The 12,925-nt window shown below is 49.8% G+C and overlaps 1 protein-coding gene across 3 annotated transcripts in view; it reads right to left on the reverse strand.

Annotated features, from left to right (window-relative positions):
• The window catches only part of SEZ6L (seizure related 6 homolog like), a 172,845-nt gene that overhangs the window by 64,695 nt on the left and 95,225 nt on the right, over nt 1–12,925 (reverse strand). For all 3 annotated transcript variants that reach the window (XM_066260271.1, XM_066260270.1, XM_066260269.1), the window contains exons 2-5: nt 6,817–7,575; nt 5,869–6,002; nt 4,264–4,456; nt 2,156–2,341 (exon numbers count right to left, since the gene is read on the reverse strand). In XM_066260271.1, coding sequence (XP_066116368.1) covers nt 2,156–2,341; nt 4,264–4,456; nt 5,869–6,002; nt 6,817–7,575 — 1,272 coding nt within the window. The remainder of the gene's footprint in view (nt 1–2,155; nt 2,342–4,263; nt 4,457–5,868; nt 6,003–6,816; nt 7,576–12,925) is intronic.

Below are 12,925 nucleotides of genomic sequence, written 5' to 3' on the forward strand. Positions count from 1 at the left end.
TTTGGATTCCACTGGTTATGAATGTCTGGAGGGTGGGAGTTATGTTTATTGTTCCAAGTACTCTCCTTGAACATGGGTCACGGCCTGGCACAAAGTGGGCACTCAGTTAATATGGCTGCTGATCCTCCCCTAGTCTTTTAAAGCTTTTATCAGAGTCTAATAGGGTTTTGCTCTCTTGATAGCTGAGGATGGTCAAGGCTATGCCCACTGAGGTAGGAGCAGTGTGGTAGAACCCAGTGCTCCTCAACCTATCAGGTGCACATGAGTTACACAAGGGGCAGGTTAAGATGTAGATTTGATTCAGTTGGTCTTGCACAAGGCCCAGGATGGTGCCTTTCTGATAATCTTGCTGGTCTGCAGACCACATTTTGCATAGCGAAGGTGTAGGAAGGGACAGAGCTCAGAAGAGGGGTGTTCTGGACTCAGTTCAATTTCTTTCTGATAACTTTGGTGACAATTTCTTTCAAGTACCTCCACCTCCATGAGCCTCGGTTTTCTTACCTGTACCATGGGGACAATGGTTCTACCATATGGGATTGCTATATTTACTGCAGCCCTGGCATGATGCTGACTACATATTGACTGGACTCAAAATGTGGCAAAGCACGAGCAACAAACAAAAGAATAGATAAATTAGGCTTTGTCAAAAACTAAAAACTTTTTTTTTTGCATCAAAAGACACTTTTAAGAAGTAAAAGGTGCCTGACCAGGCGATGGCACAGTGGATAGAGCGTCGGACTGGGATGCGGAAGGACCCAGGTTTGAGACCCCGGGGTTGCCAGCTTGAGTGTGGGCTCATCTGGCTTGAGCAAAAAGCTCACTAGCATGGACCCAAGGTCACTGGCTCAAGCAGGGGGTTGCTCAGTCTGCTGAAGGCCCGCAGTCATGGCACATATGAGAAAGCAATCAATGTAACAACTACGGTGTCACAACAAAAAACTGATGATTGATGCTTCTCATCTCTCTCTGTTCCTGTCTGTCTCTCCCTATATATCCCTCTATCTGACTCTCTCTTTGTCCCTGTAAATAAATAAATAAATAAATAAATAAAATAAAGAAGTAAAAGGAGAACCCACAGAATAGGAGAAAATATTTGCAAAACATCTATCTGCTAAGAATCTGGTAGCCAACATATCTAAAGATCTCTTACAACTCAATGAGAACAAGATAAACAACCAAATAAAAAAGTGGGCAAAGGACTTGATAGACATTTCTCCTAGAAGATATACATGCCAAGATGCTCAGTATCATTAGTCATCAAGGACATGCCAATCAAAACCACAGTGAGATATCACCTCACACCCACTAGGATGGCCATAATAATAATAAAAAAAACATGAAAAAGAACAAGTGTTAGTAACAATGTGGAGAAATTAGTACTCTAGAACATGGCTGGTGGGAATGTAAGATTGTGTAGCCATTGTGCAAAATAGCTTGACAGTTTCTTAAAACGTTAAACATTGCAGTACTACAGGACCCTGCGATTCCACTTCTGGGTTCATACCCAAGAGAAATGAATATATATGTCCACACATAAATATGTGCACAAATATTCATAGCAGCACTCTTCATAAGACCCAAAAGTGGAAAGAAGTCAAATATTCATCAATGAATGAACAGAAAAAATGTGGCACATCCATACAATGGAATATTACTCAGCCATAAAAAGGAATGAAGTTCTGAAACCTGCTACAGCAGGGATGAACCTTGGAAACAGTATGCTAAGTGACAGAAGCAAGAAACAAAAGACTGCATATTATATGACTCCATTGATATGAAGTGTCCAAAATAGGCAAATGTATAGAGGCACTACACAGATTGGTGCTGGCCAGGGTTGAGGAGTGGAACGAATAAAATAATGGGGGGAGTGACTGCTAATGTGGACAGAGCCTCCTTTCAGGGGCGATAAAGATGTTCTGGAACCACAGAGTGGTGATGGATGCACAATATAGCGCATGTATGAAATGTCGCCAATGGCAAATTTTACATGATATGTATTTTATCACCTAATAAAAATTTAAGTTATCTGTATTCGGAGTGGTCTCTCCCCCTGGGGTGAGAGCCTATCTCTAAGGTCAGTCTCAGTGCCCCGAGGGTTGATCTCTCTACTCTTACTGGACCATCTATGTTTGGTCCAGCTGAGGCTGGAGTTTACCTGAGCAGATGGGCTCGTGGCTGCTCCAGTGGGGCTTGGAGGCGTTGATGCACGTCAGCGTCTTGGCGCCCTGGAGTTCATAGCCCAGGTGGCAGTGAAAGTGGGCCACCCCGCCCGAGTGCAGGTCCATCACCGTGACCTCCCCGTAGTCCGGCCGGCGGGGGAAGTTGCAGCTCAGCATGAAGGCTGGGGAGAGATGCAGAGGCGGACAGTCACCCCTCCGAGGGCGGGGTAGAAGGACATGACCCACGTGCTGGGGGCCGATTTGTGCTGAGGAGGACAGAGCAGGCCCTGGGACTCTGCAGAGCCGCGGGAGGGTATTTTTGTATCTCTCGTTGATGGGGAGGGGGTATGATTGCCAGGTGAGCACCTTTTCTGGGCTCAAAGCTCCCGCCTTGCCTCATCAGAAACAGCAAAGTTGAGGTAAAGAAAACAAGTGCCCAAACCTCCTCTGAGCCTCTCTCCACATGGCCCTAGAATGGGCCTTCTCCTTGGGCACAGGTGGGGCAGCGCTGCCCAGGTAGGGGTAGGCCCTCCTGCACCGACATCTCAGGTACCTGTTAGAAATGCTGGCTCTTGGGCCAGAATGAGCATAGCCAGCTCTTCAGAAAATGCCAGAGGATATGAACGCCTGAGAACAACTGATCTGGGAGGTAAGGGGCAAGGCTGCAGAAGGAGACCAAGTTGTGCTGACATTCTGACTCCATCACTTAGAAAATGTGTGACCTCAAGGAAGTGAAACGGCGCCCTGAACTTCATCCGGGTCACCTTCCCAGTGGAGTACAGAAGTGCCCCTCCCGGGAGCGGTAAGGATTAAGTGGGAAGTGGTGAGGAAGAGCCTCCAGAACCTTATGTCTAGCACTCAGGTAGCACTCAGGACACAGGGAAGGAGAGTGCGTGTGGCCCTGTTGAGCTCCTCAACGTTTACAAGAGGATGTTACATCCATCTTAGCTTCCACTCCAAACCGCGGTCTGATCCCTGCTGCAGCACAGGAGGCCTATATTTCCAGCACGCATTAGGAAGAAGATATTCAAGTTCATGGCTCTGCAAGTTATTTCCCCCCTATATTTAATGAATGAACACAACAATGTAGAAAATCTGTGATGAAAGGAACACTCCCCTATCCAGGCAGCCACCTGTTTCAGAAAAGTTAAAAATGTATGGTTTTTCCAGCTGTTCGGTCAGTTTGAAGAGAATGTGCAGGGTTCCCAATATCTAGATGGGTGGCTAATGACCCCACTTTCCATTCAGATATTTGGCTAGTAAGGGAGAGGGGATTCCTGGTTAAGGGAAATAACTTGAGGACATGGGAACTGCCCAGGAAGTGGGGAAACAGGATGAGGAGGGAGGGAGAGGGAGAGAGAGAAGGAAGAGAGAATGGAGGGTGGGAATGAAGAGACAGAGAAGAGAAAAGGAAGAGAGAAAGGAAGCAGCAAGCAAAGATGGAAGTAGAGAGAAGGAAGATGAAAGGAAGAGAAGAGAGAAATGAACAGAAAGCAAAAGAAAGGAGATCCTACAAATAGACAAAATGGAAAGAAAGACACACTGTAGAATAAAAGAGACAGGGACCCTTCCCAGAAGTCCATGGACTTTCTCATGTATCAAATGCAGGAGCCATGAACTTGAGTGGGGGAAAATGGCTTTCTTGTTTCCAAGAACGTTAAACTGAACTGCGGTATTTCCTTCAATCACGAATGAGGTGACAAACTGTAACATATTCATAGAATCTGTGACTTTGTCGCCAAGAGAAATCACAGATATTTTCATGTCATAATGGATAGCTTGACAATATTTCTTATGCTCCTCAGTACTTTGAAATTACAGTAATTGTCAGACCTGACAGGAGATTGTGTTATTTAATGTGTTAAAGTACATAGATATGATATCGGTGATTAAAGCAATATTTTGAAAACTGTGATTCAATATGACTTGTTTCCTTTTTAATTGATATAGTTGTTTATGCTTTTAAAACATTACTTTAAGAAAGGGTCCATAGGTTTTACCAAACTTTTAGAGGGACCCCCGGGACAGAAAGTTTGAGAATCCTTGGCTCCAGAGGGAAACTGAGGCAAACAGCTACATCCCATCAGCCTCAGCCCGGTCCTACCTTGGTAGTGCAGCTGGAAGGTCCCAAGGCCATCTTCCTGGAAGGTTCGGAAGTAGACAGAGATGGTGTTGGTGGGGCTTCGGATGACCTGCCCCTCTACAAGGAGCGTCTGGTTGGCCAGAATGGTCAGGGTGGGGCCGTCCACCCCGCGGATGGAGAGCAGCTCCCCCTCAGACAGGTTAACACTCTTCACCTGGGGACAGTCAGGGGTAGACAGAGAGAAACTGAGTCGTGTTTGAGCCACGGTCCTCTTCGGCTGTGAGGCTGCCAACGCAGCCCCTAGTCAATGGGCAGAGAGACCCAAAGCCACAACCCTGGAAACATCTAGGTTCCCTTCATGTCCCCAAAGCCTTGGGGAAAGAGTAAAAGCAAGCTGAGGGACAGAGGCCTTGCAAGGCTCTGTGAGCCCCCACAGTGGGGCCCTGTGAGGTTCTGGATGTGGGCAGCTGAGGTAAGTTCTCCTGCAGCTGGTGGGTGGGGCAGGGGGTTGATTGGCTTGTGCTTGAAGTGCTATCTCCAGGAAGACGGAAGAAGGCATTTCACCAGAATGCAAGCGCCACGGAGGGAGGGGCTTTTCCATGTGGCTAGTGTCCCCGAGTACCTAGAATAGTGCCCGGAGCATAGTGGGTGCTCAATAAATATTTATGGAATGATTGAATACATTTCCTCCTTTCTGTATGAGCTGGTGAGGGAGTGGGGGGCCTCATTTCTAGGGCATTCCCAGTCCCACTCTCTTATCCTCCCCAATGTGGCTCCAACACCAGAGCTTCCTCTAAGAACCACGTTATTGGTCCTCTCCAGGGAGAGATGCTTTAGTGTATTTATACACAAGGACGCTGAACAAATGGAGTGGGGGTGGGGTGGGAACTACAGTCAGTTCCCAGAGCCCCATGTGGATATTTATGCCTCTCCTGGTGGGACCTGAATCTCTGCCCCTCATGTAAGCAGAGCAGGCTTCACCTATACATCCTTTCTTCTTCAGGCCATAGAGCCTATTCTCTTTTCTTTTTGATGGACTCCTACTTATCTTCCAAAGCCCCACTAAAATTGCCCTCCTCTGTGAGACCTTCTGAGCACCAAGAAGCTCGCCCATCCCTCCGCTGTGAATATAGGGGATTTATAACATCCCCTATAAACATCTACTAGAAACAGTTTTCAAATGGCATCCCAACGTCTTGTATGTGTCTGCCTCAGTCACTGAACATGAACTCCTTTAGGGCAGGACTATATCAGTTTTTCACACCACCATATCCTCCAGGGTCAACAGCTGTGACCGGGACGTAGTAGGTGCTCAATGCAGGAAGTCCACTGTGCCTGACAAAAGGCTCCCAAAAGTATTAGACACAGGGTGGGCCCTTTCCTGTGTGGAAGAAAGGGCTCATCAAGTGCCAGGATCAAATGAACTGCAACTTTTTTCCAGTTTATTTTAATCCCAAGAACACGTATTAAGTATCTATTCTGTGCCACATCCTGTGCTAAACTCTGGGGGCTGCAAAGACCACGGGTTCAGAAAAATTACCTATAGTAAAGTTCAGGCCAGAGGAGAGAGCTAAACTAGTGATACAGTAATCGTGACTCAGGCCATCCTTCAGAGACTGCGGTTACCTGGAGCTCCACCCCGTAGCCGGTGTACACGGTCACGTTGTACGTACACTCCAGGAAGTTGTTGAGGGGCAGCGGTGGGTAGTCGCTAGAGTCGATGTAGCCTTCAGGATCTGAGAGGCTCACGCTGCAGAGAGCTGGAGGAAAAAAAACTTCAGTCAGGACACTGAGAAGGGGTCAGATGCCATGTCTCAGACGGGCTACAGGGCGGAATAGGGCCTCTGGAAACGCGTGTTCTCCTGTCCCCACCTCTCCCACGGCTGTTAATTCTCCTTCAGCTCCAGAATCAACGTGATAATCAAGAATGACACGGAATGATCCCTTACTACCTGCTGCTAGGCATCATTCTGACCAATGGGCAGGGGTGACCCCATTCACCGCTGTAGGCACTGACATTTTGTTCCCATTTTAGAGATAAGAAAACCAAAGATCAGACAGGGCCAGCATCTGGGTCAAGCTCACGCAGCAGTCAGGGCTCAAGCCCAGAGTTCATACTGTTTAACGAGTGAGCACATTGCATTTGTCCAAATCTACATATAATTAGCAGTGGGTGTCTCTCTGTTTGAAGATGGAAACGGAGATAGAAAAAGAAAGCCTGGAACTGGGAAGTGCATTTTATTAACAAGTACGTGTAATGGTAAAAGTAAAAGCACTTTGAAAAGGCCACAGCCTTCTAGGCAGACTACAGTGGAATCCTGTTCTAAAGTGGAAAAGTTATGAATCCTGCGCGTTAGCTGTCTGTCTTTGGGAAGGCTTCTTGATGTCTCAAGGTCTCAGTTTTCCCATCTTTAAAATGGGGATATTGATTCTGAGCCACAGCATCAAGCTCATAGCCAGTGCTGAAAAGGTGGTAATTGATGGTGAGCCCTGGGCCCCCCAGCCTCCCCCCATGCCCTGCCCCCCGTGGGTACCCACTGATGCTGCAGAAGGCTTCAGCAGGATGCTGCATACCTGGGGCCTGCTCAGTCGTGATGACTGTGGTGGTAATGATGGTGGACGTCGTGGTCTCCTGGCTTTCCTCTGAGGCTGACCCGGTCAGCTCATTGTCCCCTTTGTCCATCAGAGTCATGGGACTGGCGTCCTCTGGTGGAGCCTCATGGGCCTCATCGGGCACCACGGGCTCCCCAGGGTCCGGCTTCTGGGGGAGCGTGTGGGCCACATAGGACTGGGAGGTGAAGGGAGAGATCTGCAGGGGTGCCGGCGTCGTGGGGACTGCGCCTTCCTTCCGGTCCAGCCAGAGGGGCTCCTCCGACGGCAGCCGAAGTGTCTCCTCACCTGCAGAGGCCACAGGATTGGGGTCCCCTGGCGGGTCAGGCTTCTCTGTGGCGGAGGAGAGGAGACCCGGGCCTGCGGTTGCAGGCTGAGGCCCCGCCCTCGGGAAGACCGCTGTGGAGGTGGCCTTTGGTCTCAGCTGTTTCCTGGATGAGTTCACCTGCCTGAGTGAAGGCAGCTTCCTCCGGGGGGCAAAGGCGAGCACGGTGCTGGGCTCCCCCGGAAGCCGTGTGGACAGGGCCCGGGGGTCCGGATGCACAGATGGGGCCGTCCCTTCCAGCTCCGGGTCCTGAAGCTCCTCCCCAGACTGCGCTGGACTTGGAGGGGCGGCTGTGCCTTCCTCTCCCAGGCTGTCTTTGCTCAGACTGGTGCTCCCTAGCACTCCTGAGGGAAGAAGGTAAGTACCTGAAGGGTCAGCGTCTCCGTCCAGGGGTGCATCTTGGGAAGGGGAGAAAAGATACCAGTTAGCTTGGGGCTGGGGTTCTAGGTCCTCCACCTTCTCTCAGACTCCGAGGGTGGCTCTCCGAGGGGGGCCCCCAAGGCTTGTCAGGACGCTGGCACAGCGCCATCAACAGAGATGAGAGCTGCCTCTTTCCCTTTCTCCCTCCCTTCCTGCTTTCTCTCCTTTCCCCCTCTTGCTGGCCACGGAAATTTAGGGTTGATAGTACCAGGCCTGAGCTAAGCATCAGGGCTATTGAAACCGAGGGCACAAGAATTTCACAGTCTAGTTGTATATGTACCAGGACCAGGAGGGAGAAGAGGAAAGTATAAATAATCATATTTGATGTGATGAATGCTTAGAAAGAGAGAAGCTTCGTGCGTGACCAGGACAGAGAGCACAGGCCCCTAACTGGTCTGCAGAGCAGGACCACCATGTGCAGCCGGGAAGGCCGTTCACTGTGCAAAGACAGCCCATCAAGAGAGTGAGCGGGGCTGTAACCAGCCCACACTCTCCTTTTCAAGTGCTGTGCCCTGGCTCTGGGCTATAGTGCCCTGGGACCGAGAGAATATGCTTGTTTTTTTTTGTTCCTCTTCTCCCCTCCCCTCCCCTCCCCTCCCCTCCCCTCCCCTCCCCTCCCCTCCCCTCCCCTCCCCTCCCCTCCCCTCTCCTCCCCTCCCCTCCCCTCCCCTCCCCTCCCCTCCCCTCCCCTCCCCTCTCCTCTTCCCTTTTCTCTTTCTTTCTTTCTTTCTTTCTTTCTTTCTTTCTTTCTTTCTTTCTTCCTTTCTTTCCCCTCCCTCCCTCCCTCCTTCCCTCCTTCCCTCCCTCCCTCCCTTCCTCCCTTTCTTCTTTCTTTCTTTCTTTCTTTCTTTCTTTCTTTCTTTCTTTCTTTCTTTCTTTCTTTCTACTAAATAATATAAAAGTGACCTTGTGGGATGTGAGAAGACTACAGAGGCCTGGCTGAGATCACTGCAAAACAGGATTGCCAAGGGACAGGGAGCAGAGGCTGAAGCTAATTCCTAAGAGAGCTGGTGAGGCAGGGAGGTCAGGGTCAGGTCCTGCTGGCCTCGTGTACCCTGCTGACTCCTGACTTATTTTTGTCTTGAATGGAAAACCACCGAGTAACCTTCAATAAGGGCTGGCCCCAGCAGCGGTTTGGCCAAATCATGCCCGAGATCAGCTTCATGAACTTATTCGAGACCCCTCCTGCCAACTGCCTGCTGACAAACGGCTTTACTTCTCTGGGCCTCAGTTTCCCCGGCTGTAAAGTGGGGCTCTGATCCCCTATTTTCCCATTCAATAGATTAATGAATGTAAAACATACAGATATGTAAGTATATATGGGCGCCGCACCCACAGTGGGTGCCTACTATGTGCCCGCTGTGGTGGCCGTTTTTACTATCATCATTGCAACACGACCCTCAGCAAAAGCCAGAGTGGTCAGAACATGCCCGAGGACGACGTCAACATAGAGAAGGATGACGCGGGGACGTGGGTGCTCGGACTGAGCGCCATGCTTGTCGATCACTGCCAGGAGACACTCAGCCGCGGTCTCCTTAGGCGCTGTCATCATTTAACTTGATATCCGCAGCCGTGGGAAAGGCTCATTTACTCTCACGGAGTTGGCGGCCGCAGCTTAATCTACATAGACTGCAACAGTTTGCAACCCGCACCGACAAATGGTCTTGTTATGTAACATTGATTACAGCCAGTGTGCTCTGCAGGCTGCCGGCGGGGCCTGGGCAGGGGCAGGGGGCCTGGGCAGGGGCGGGCATAGTGCGGAGCAGAGGCTGTGTGCCTAACGTGAGGGCAGGTCAAGGGCATTCAGGGGCCAAGCAGGTTTCCTCGTTCAAGGTGGGAAGCACTGTGGCTTCAGAGTCAAACCTGGGTTTAAATCCTGCCTGTGACAGGAGCCTGGCACATCGCTTAAGCCTCTTCTGTGTGACAGGGAGAGTCCATCTGCCTCAGAGGATTAGGTCAGGTGGGTCTGCTCAAAAGCTGTGGCTTTCATGCTCACAGTCACTCTTATCAAATGATTGATGTTGACTATCTTCGTAGACTGTGCGGTGAGAATAAGGTGATGGGACAAAAAGAGTAGAGTGTAAAGGGGTCAGGAGCCCTGGCCTGGTAGCTCAGGTGGTTAGAGCATCATCCTGATACATCAAGGTGTAGGTTCGACCTCTGGTTAGAGCACATACAGGAATTAACCAGTGAATGCACAGATGAGGGGGAGCAACAAATAGATGTTTCTTTCTCTCTAAAATCAATAAATTAAAAAACAATTTTTTTAAAGGGTCAGGAGACCCAGCTCCCAGCTGTGCTTTGATACAAAGAGCTTAGATGCAACCAGGGGTTGGGGGACCCAGATAGTGGTCCTTGCCTGGCCTCTATTCCTGAGCGTAACTTATTTTCTTTCTCTGTTTCAAATGGGCCACCCGGGCTAGAGAAGGGCTGAGGGTCCTTCCATCTCTGACATTGTCGATTTCTGGATGGGTCGGGTAATTGGCAATTATTCTTGAGCCCTTTTTCAATCTTGTTAAAGAAGGGCAAAGTGACAGCCTTGATCCAGACGCTGGTGTGTGAGTTTTGTTGGGTCCTCTGGCTACATAGTTTCAGCTAGTCCTTTCACAAAAAATGTCCCCTTGATCACAGTGGGGGAGGTGAGAGAGAGGAAGAGGAATGGAAGGAGGGAGAAAGAAAGGGAGAGCAGAAAACAAGTTATGTCTGAAAAGGTGATATAGGATTATACATGACATAAAGCATGTCAGTGTGCTTTGGCCATAATAATAGTAATATTTATAACATTTTATTTTTGATTATTTTACCAAGTGCTGAATATGTGCCAGGCATGTGCTAAGTGCTTTGTTTCCTTATTTAATTCTTTTTTTTTTTTTAAAGGGCTGCTTTCTTTCTTTCTTTTTTTTAATTTTTTTTTATTTATTCATTTTAGAGAGGAGAGAGAGAGGGAGAGAGAGAGAGACAGAGAGAGAGGGAGAGAGACAGGGGGGAGGAGCTGGAAGCATCAACTCCCATATGTGCCTTGACCAGGCAAGCCCAGGGTTTCAAACCGGCGACCTCAGCGTTTCCAGGTCGATGCTTTATCCACTGCACCACCACAGGTCAGGCTCCTTATTTAATTCTTCATTCTTCATTTTTTCTTTTTACCTCATTTAATTCTTTCTCAGCCTTATTAGGTAGAAATTATTCCTATTTTACAGACGAGCAAACTGAGGCTTTGGGGCATTAAGCAAAGCTGGGTTTCCAGCCTGCGTTTTCCTGATACCAAAGACCATGCCATTATCTCTCTTATGACTTCTGGGGTGGCCCTGGCCGGTTGGCTCAGTGATAGAGCGTTGGCCCGGTGTATGGATTTGATTCCCTGTCAGGACACACAGGAGAAGCACCCATCTGCTTATCCACCCTTCCCCCCTCTCCTCTCTCTCTCTCTCTCTCTCTCTCTCTCTCTCTCCTCTTTCTCCTCCTCCTGCAGCCAAGGCTTGATTGAAGCAAGTTGGCCCCGGGCACTGAGGATGGCTTCCTGACCTGCCTCAGGCGCTAAGAAGAGCTCGGTTGTTGAGCAACAGAGCAATGCCCCAGAGGGCAGAGCCTCCCCCTCTAGTGGGATTGCCGGGTGGATCCCGGTCTCTCTCTCTGCCTTCCCTCTTCTCATTAAAAAAAAAAAAAATTCCGGGGTATTGTGATCACTGCAATCCTCCTCCTCTTCAGCTCAAAGCAGCCTCTTCCCCCAACTCCTTTCTCTCTAAACCCCCATTCTGTTTGCCTCTCTGCTGGGGGAGCTATCTATCTCTATCTTGTTTTTCACACCTCCCAGGTGACACTCCCCATTCCCCACCATGTTCCTGGTTAAAATACAAATTATTAATCTCCTCTGCCAGACTCATCACATCTGAATCTCCAGGGGAGATGGAAAAGCCCTTCCAGTGACTTATTTTCATGGTTACCAGGAAAGTTCACTTCTAGAACTGTGATTTCCCCCAGCCTCCTACGCATTCCTCATTAATTTTGTCTTCTACGTCCCTGGGGTGGCAGGTGAAAAGTCTGTGCCACAGGTGGCGACTCTTTCCAAGGCCTGTGACCTCTCTCGACATCCCATCCCAGTCTGTCCAGATCCAACACAGCCAATAAGAGCAGAAGGAAATGCAAGAGAAAGATTCCGCAATCGGCCTCCTCGCAGGACGTCCACTTGCGCCCCTGGAGTCCCCACGGTGAAACCGCCTGACCCACTGCAGCGAGGAAGCAGTTTAGGATGTAGATCCAGCCGAACCACTCTGCCCTCTTCCTCCGCAAACCTGACTGCCAAGGAGAGTTGCATTTCCACCGGGTAAATTTACCTCCCTGCCTCTAGTCTTCCCAATTCGGAGATCATGCATGCTGGGATCTCTCTGGCCAGCTCCAAACTTAGGGCCTTGCTCAAAGACAGATGCGTATCTGTGATCCGCAGGGCGTGCAGCCTGCGGGCCGAGAGCCTTGTTCTCAACCTGGATGCCGGCCAGAAGAGCACCTTGCAAAAACTGGGTCCTGCTGTGAATTAGTCAAAATTGGATTCTCGGGCCTCCGAGATCCAGCAACTTAATAACTTGCCTGAATAGGCCGGCTTTTCCTGGGATCCCAGTGACCACTGAGATAAATCAACTCCTCTTCCTCAGAGCCCTTAAAATGTTCAATCACCGCAGTCACATTTGGCTGATCCTTTAGCACGTGCACGGTGCTGTGCCTGGCTCAAACGCTGTCAACCAATGCATGAGTAAAAGGGTCGGGTACCCACTCTCTCTGCCGGCTGACGCTCTGCAGGAGAGCGTCAACGTTCTAGGACACGGTCTCTGCACTCGAGAAGGCAGACACCGCACAGTGGTAACCGCATACGGATATCAAACAGAGGAGATGGGGCTTTAATTAAATCCATACTGCTGCCGTGCTCCTCTCTTGAGACAGAATGGAGCAGTATTGAAGGCGATGAGCATTCGTCCTGCCATCCAAGTTGGGGAGGAAGCACGTCTCTTTTTTTTTTTTCTAACTTGGATGGGGAGATGGGAAATTAGGCTGGGACGCCTCCCAGGAAAGTCGAAAAAGCACCTGTTCTGAATCTCTCCGAGTCTTAAATTCCTGGCAGCGGTGGAATGGCTGCAACCTGCACGGGCTCCAAGCAGGCGCGGACCGTCCAGCTGGTGCGAAGGGATGGGGCACAGCGTCGGGGAGGCGCCAGCCGGGAGACGCTTCTGCTCTAATGTTCAGTGAAACAGTGCACTGTAAAATTCTATGGCGCGTATGAAAATAACCAGAAATGACCAACGGAAACAAATCGTAGATGCAGAGAGGTGTCTGGGCTTG

The sequence above is a fragment of the Saccopteryx bilineata genome, chromosome 2 (assembly GCF_036850765.1).
Source record: "Saccopteryx bilineata isolate mSacBil1 chromosome 2, mSacBil1_pri_phased_curated, whole genome shotgun sequence".
Lineage (NCBI taxonomy): Eukaryota > Metazoa > Chordata > Mammalia > Chiroptera > Emballonuridae > Saccopteryx > Saccopteryx bilineata.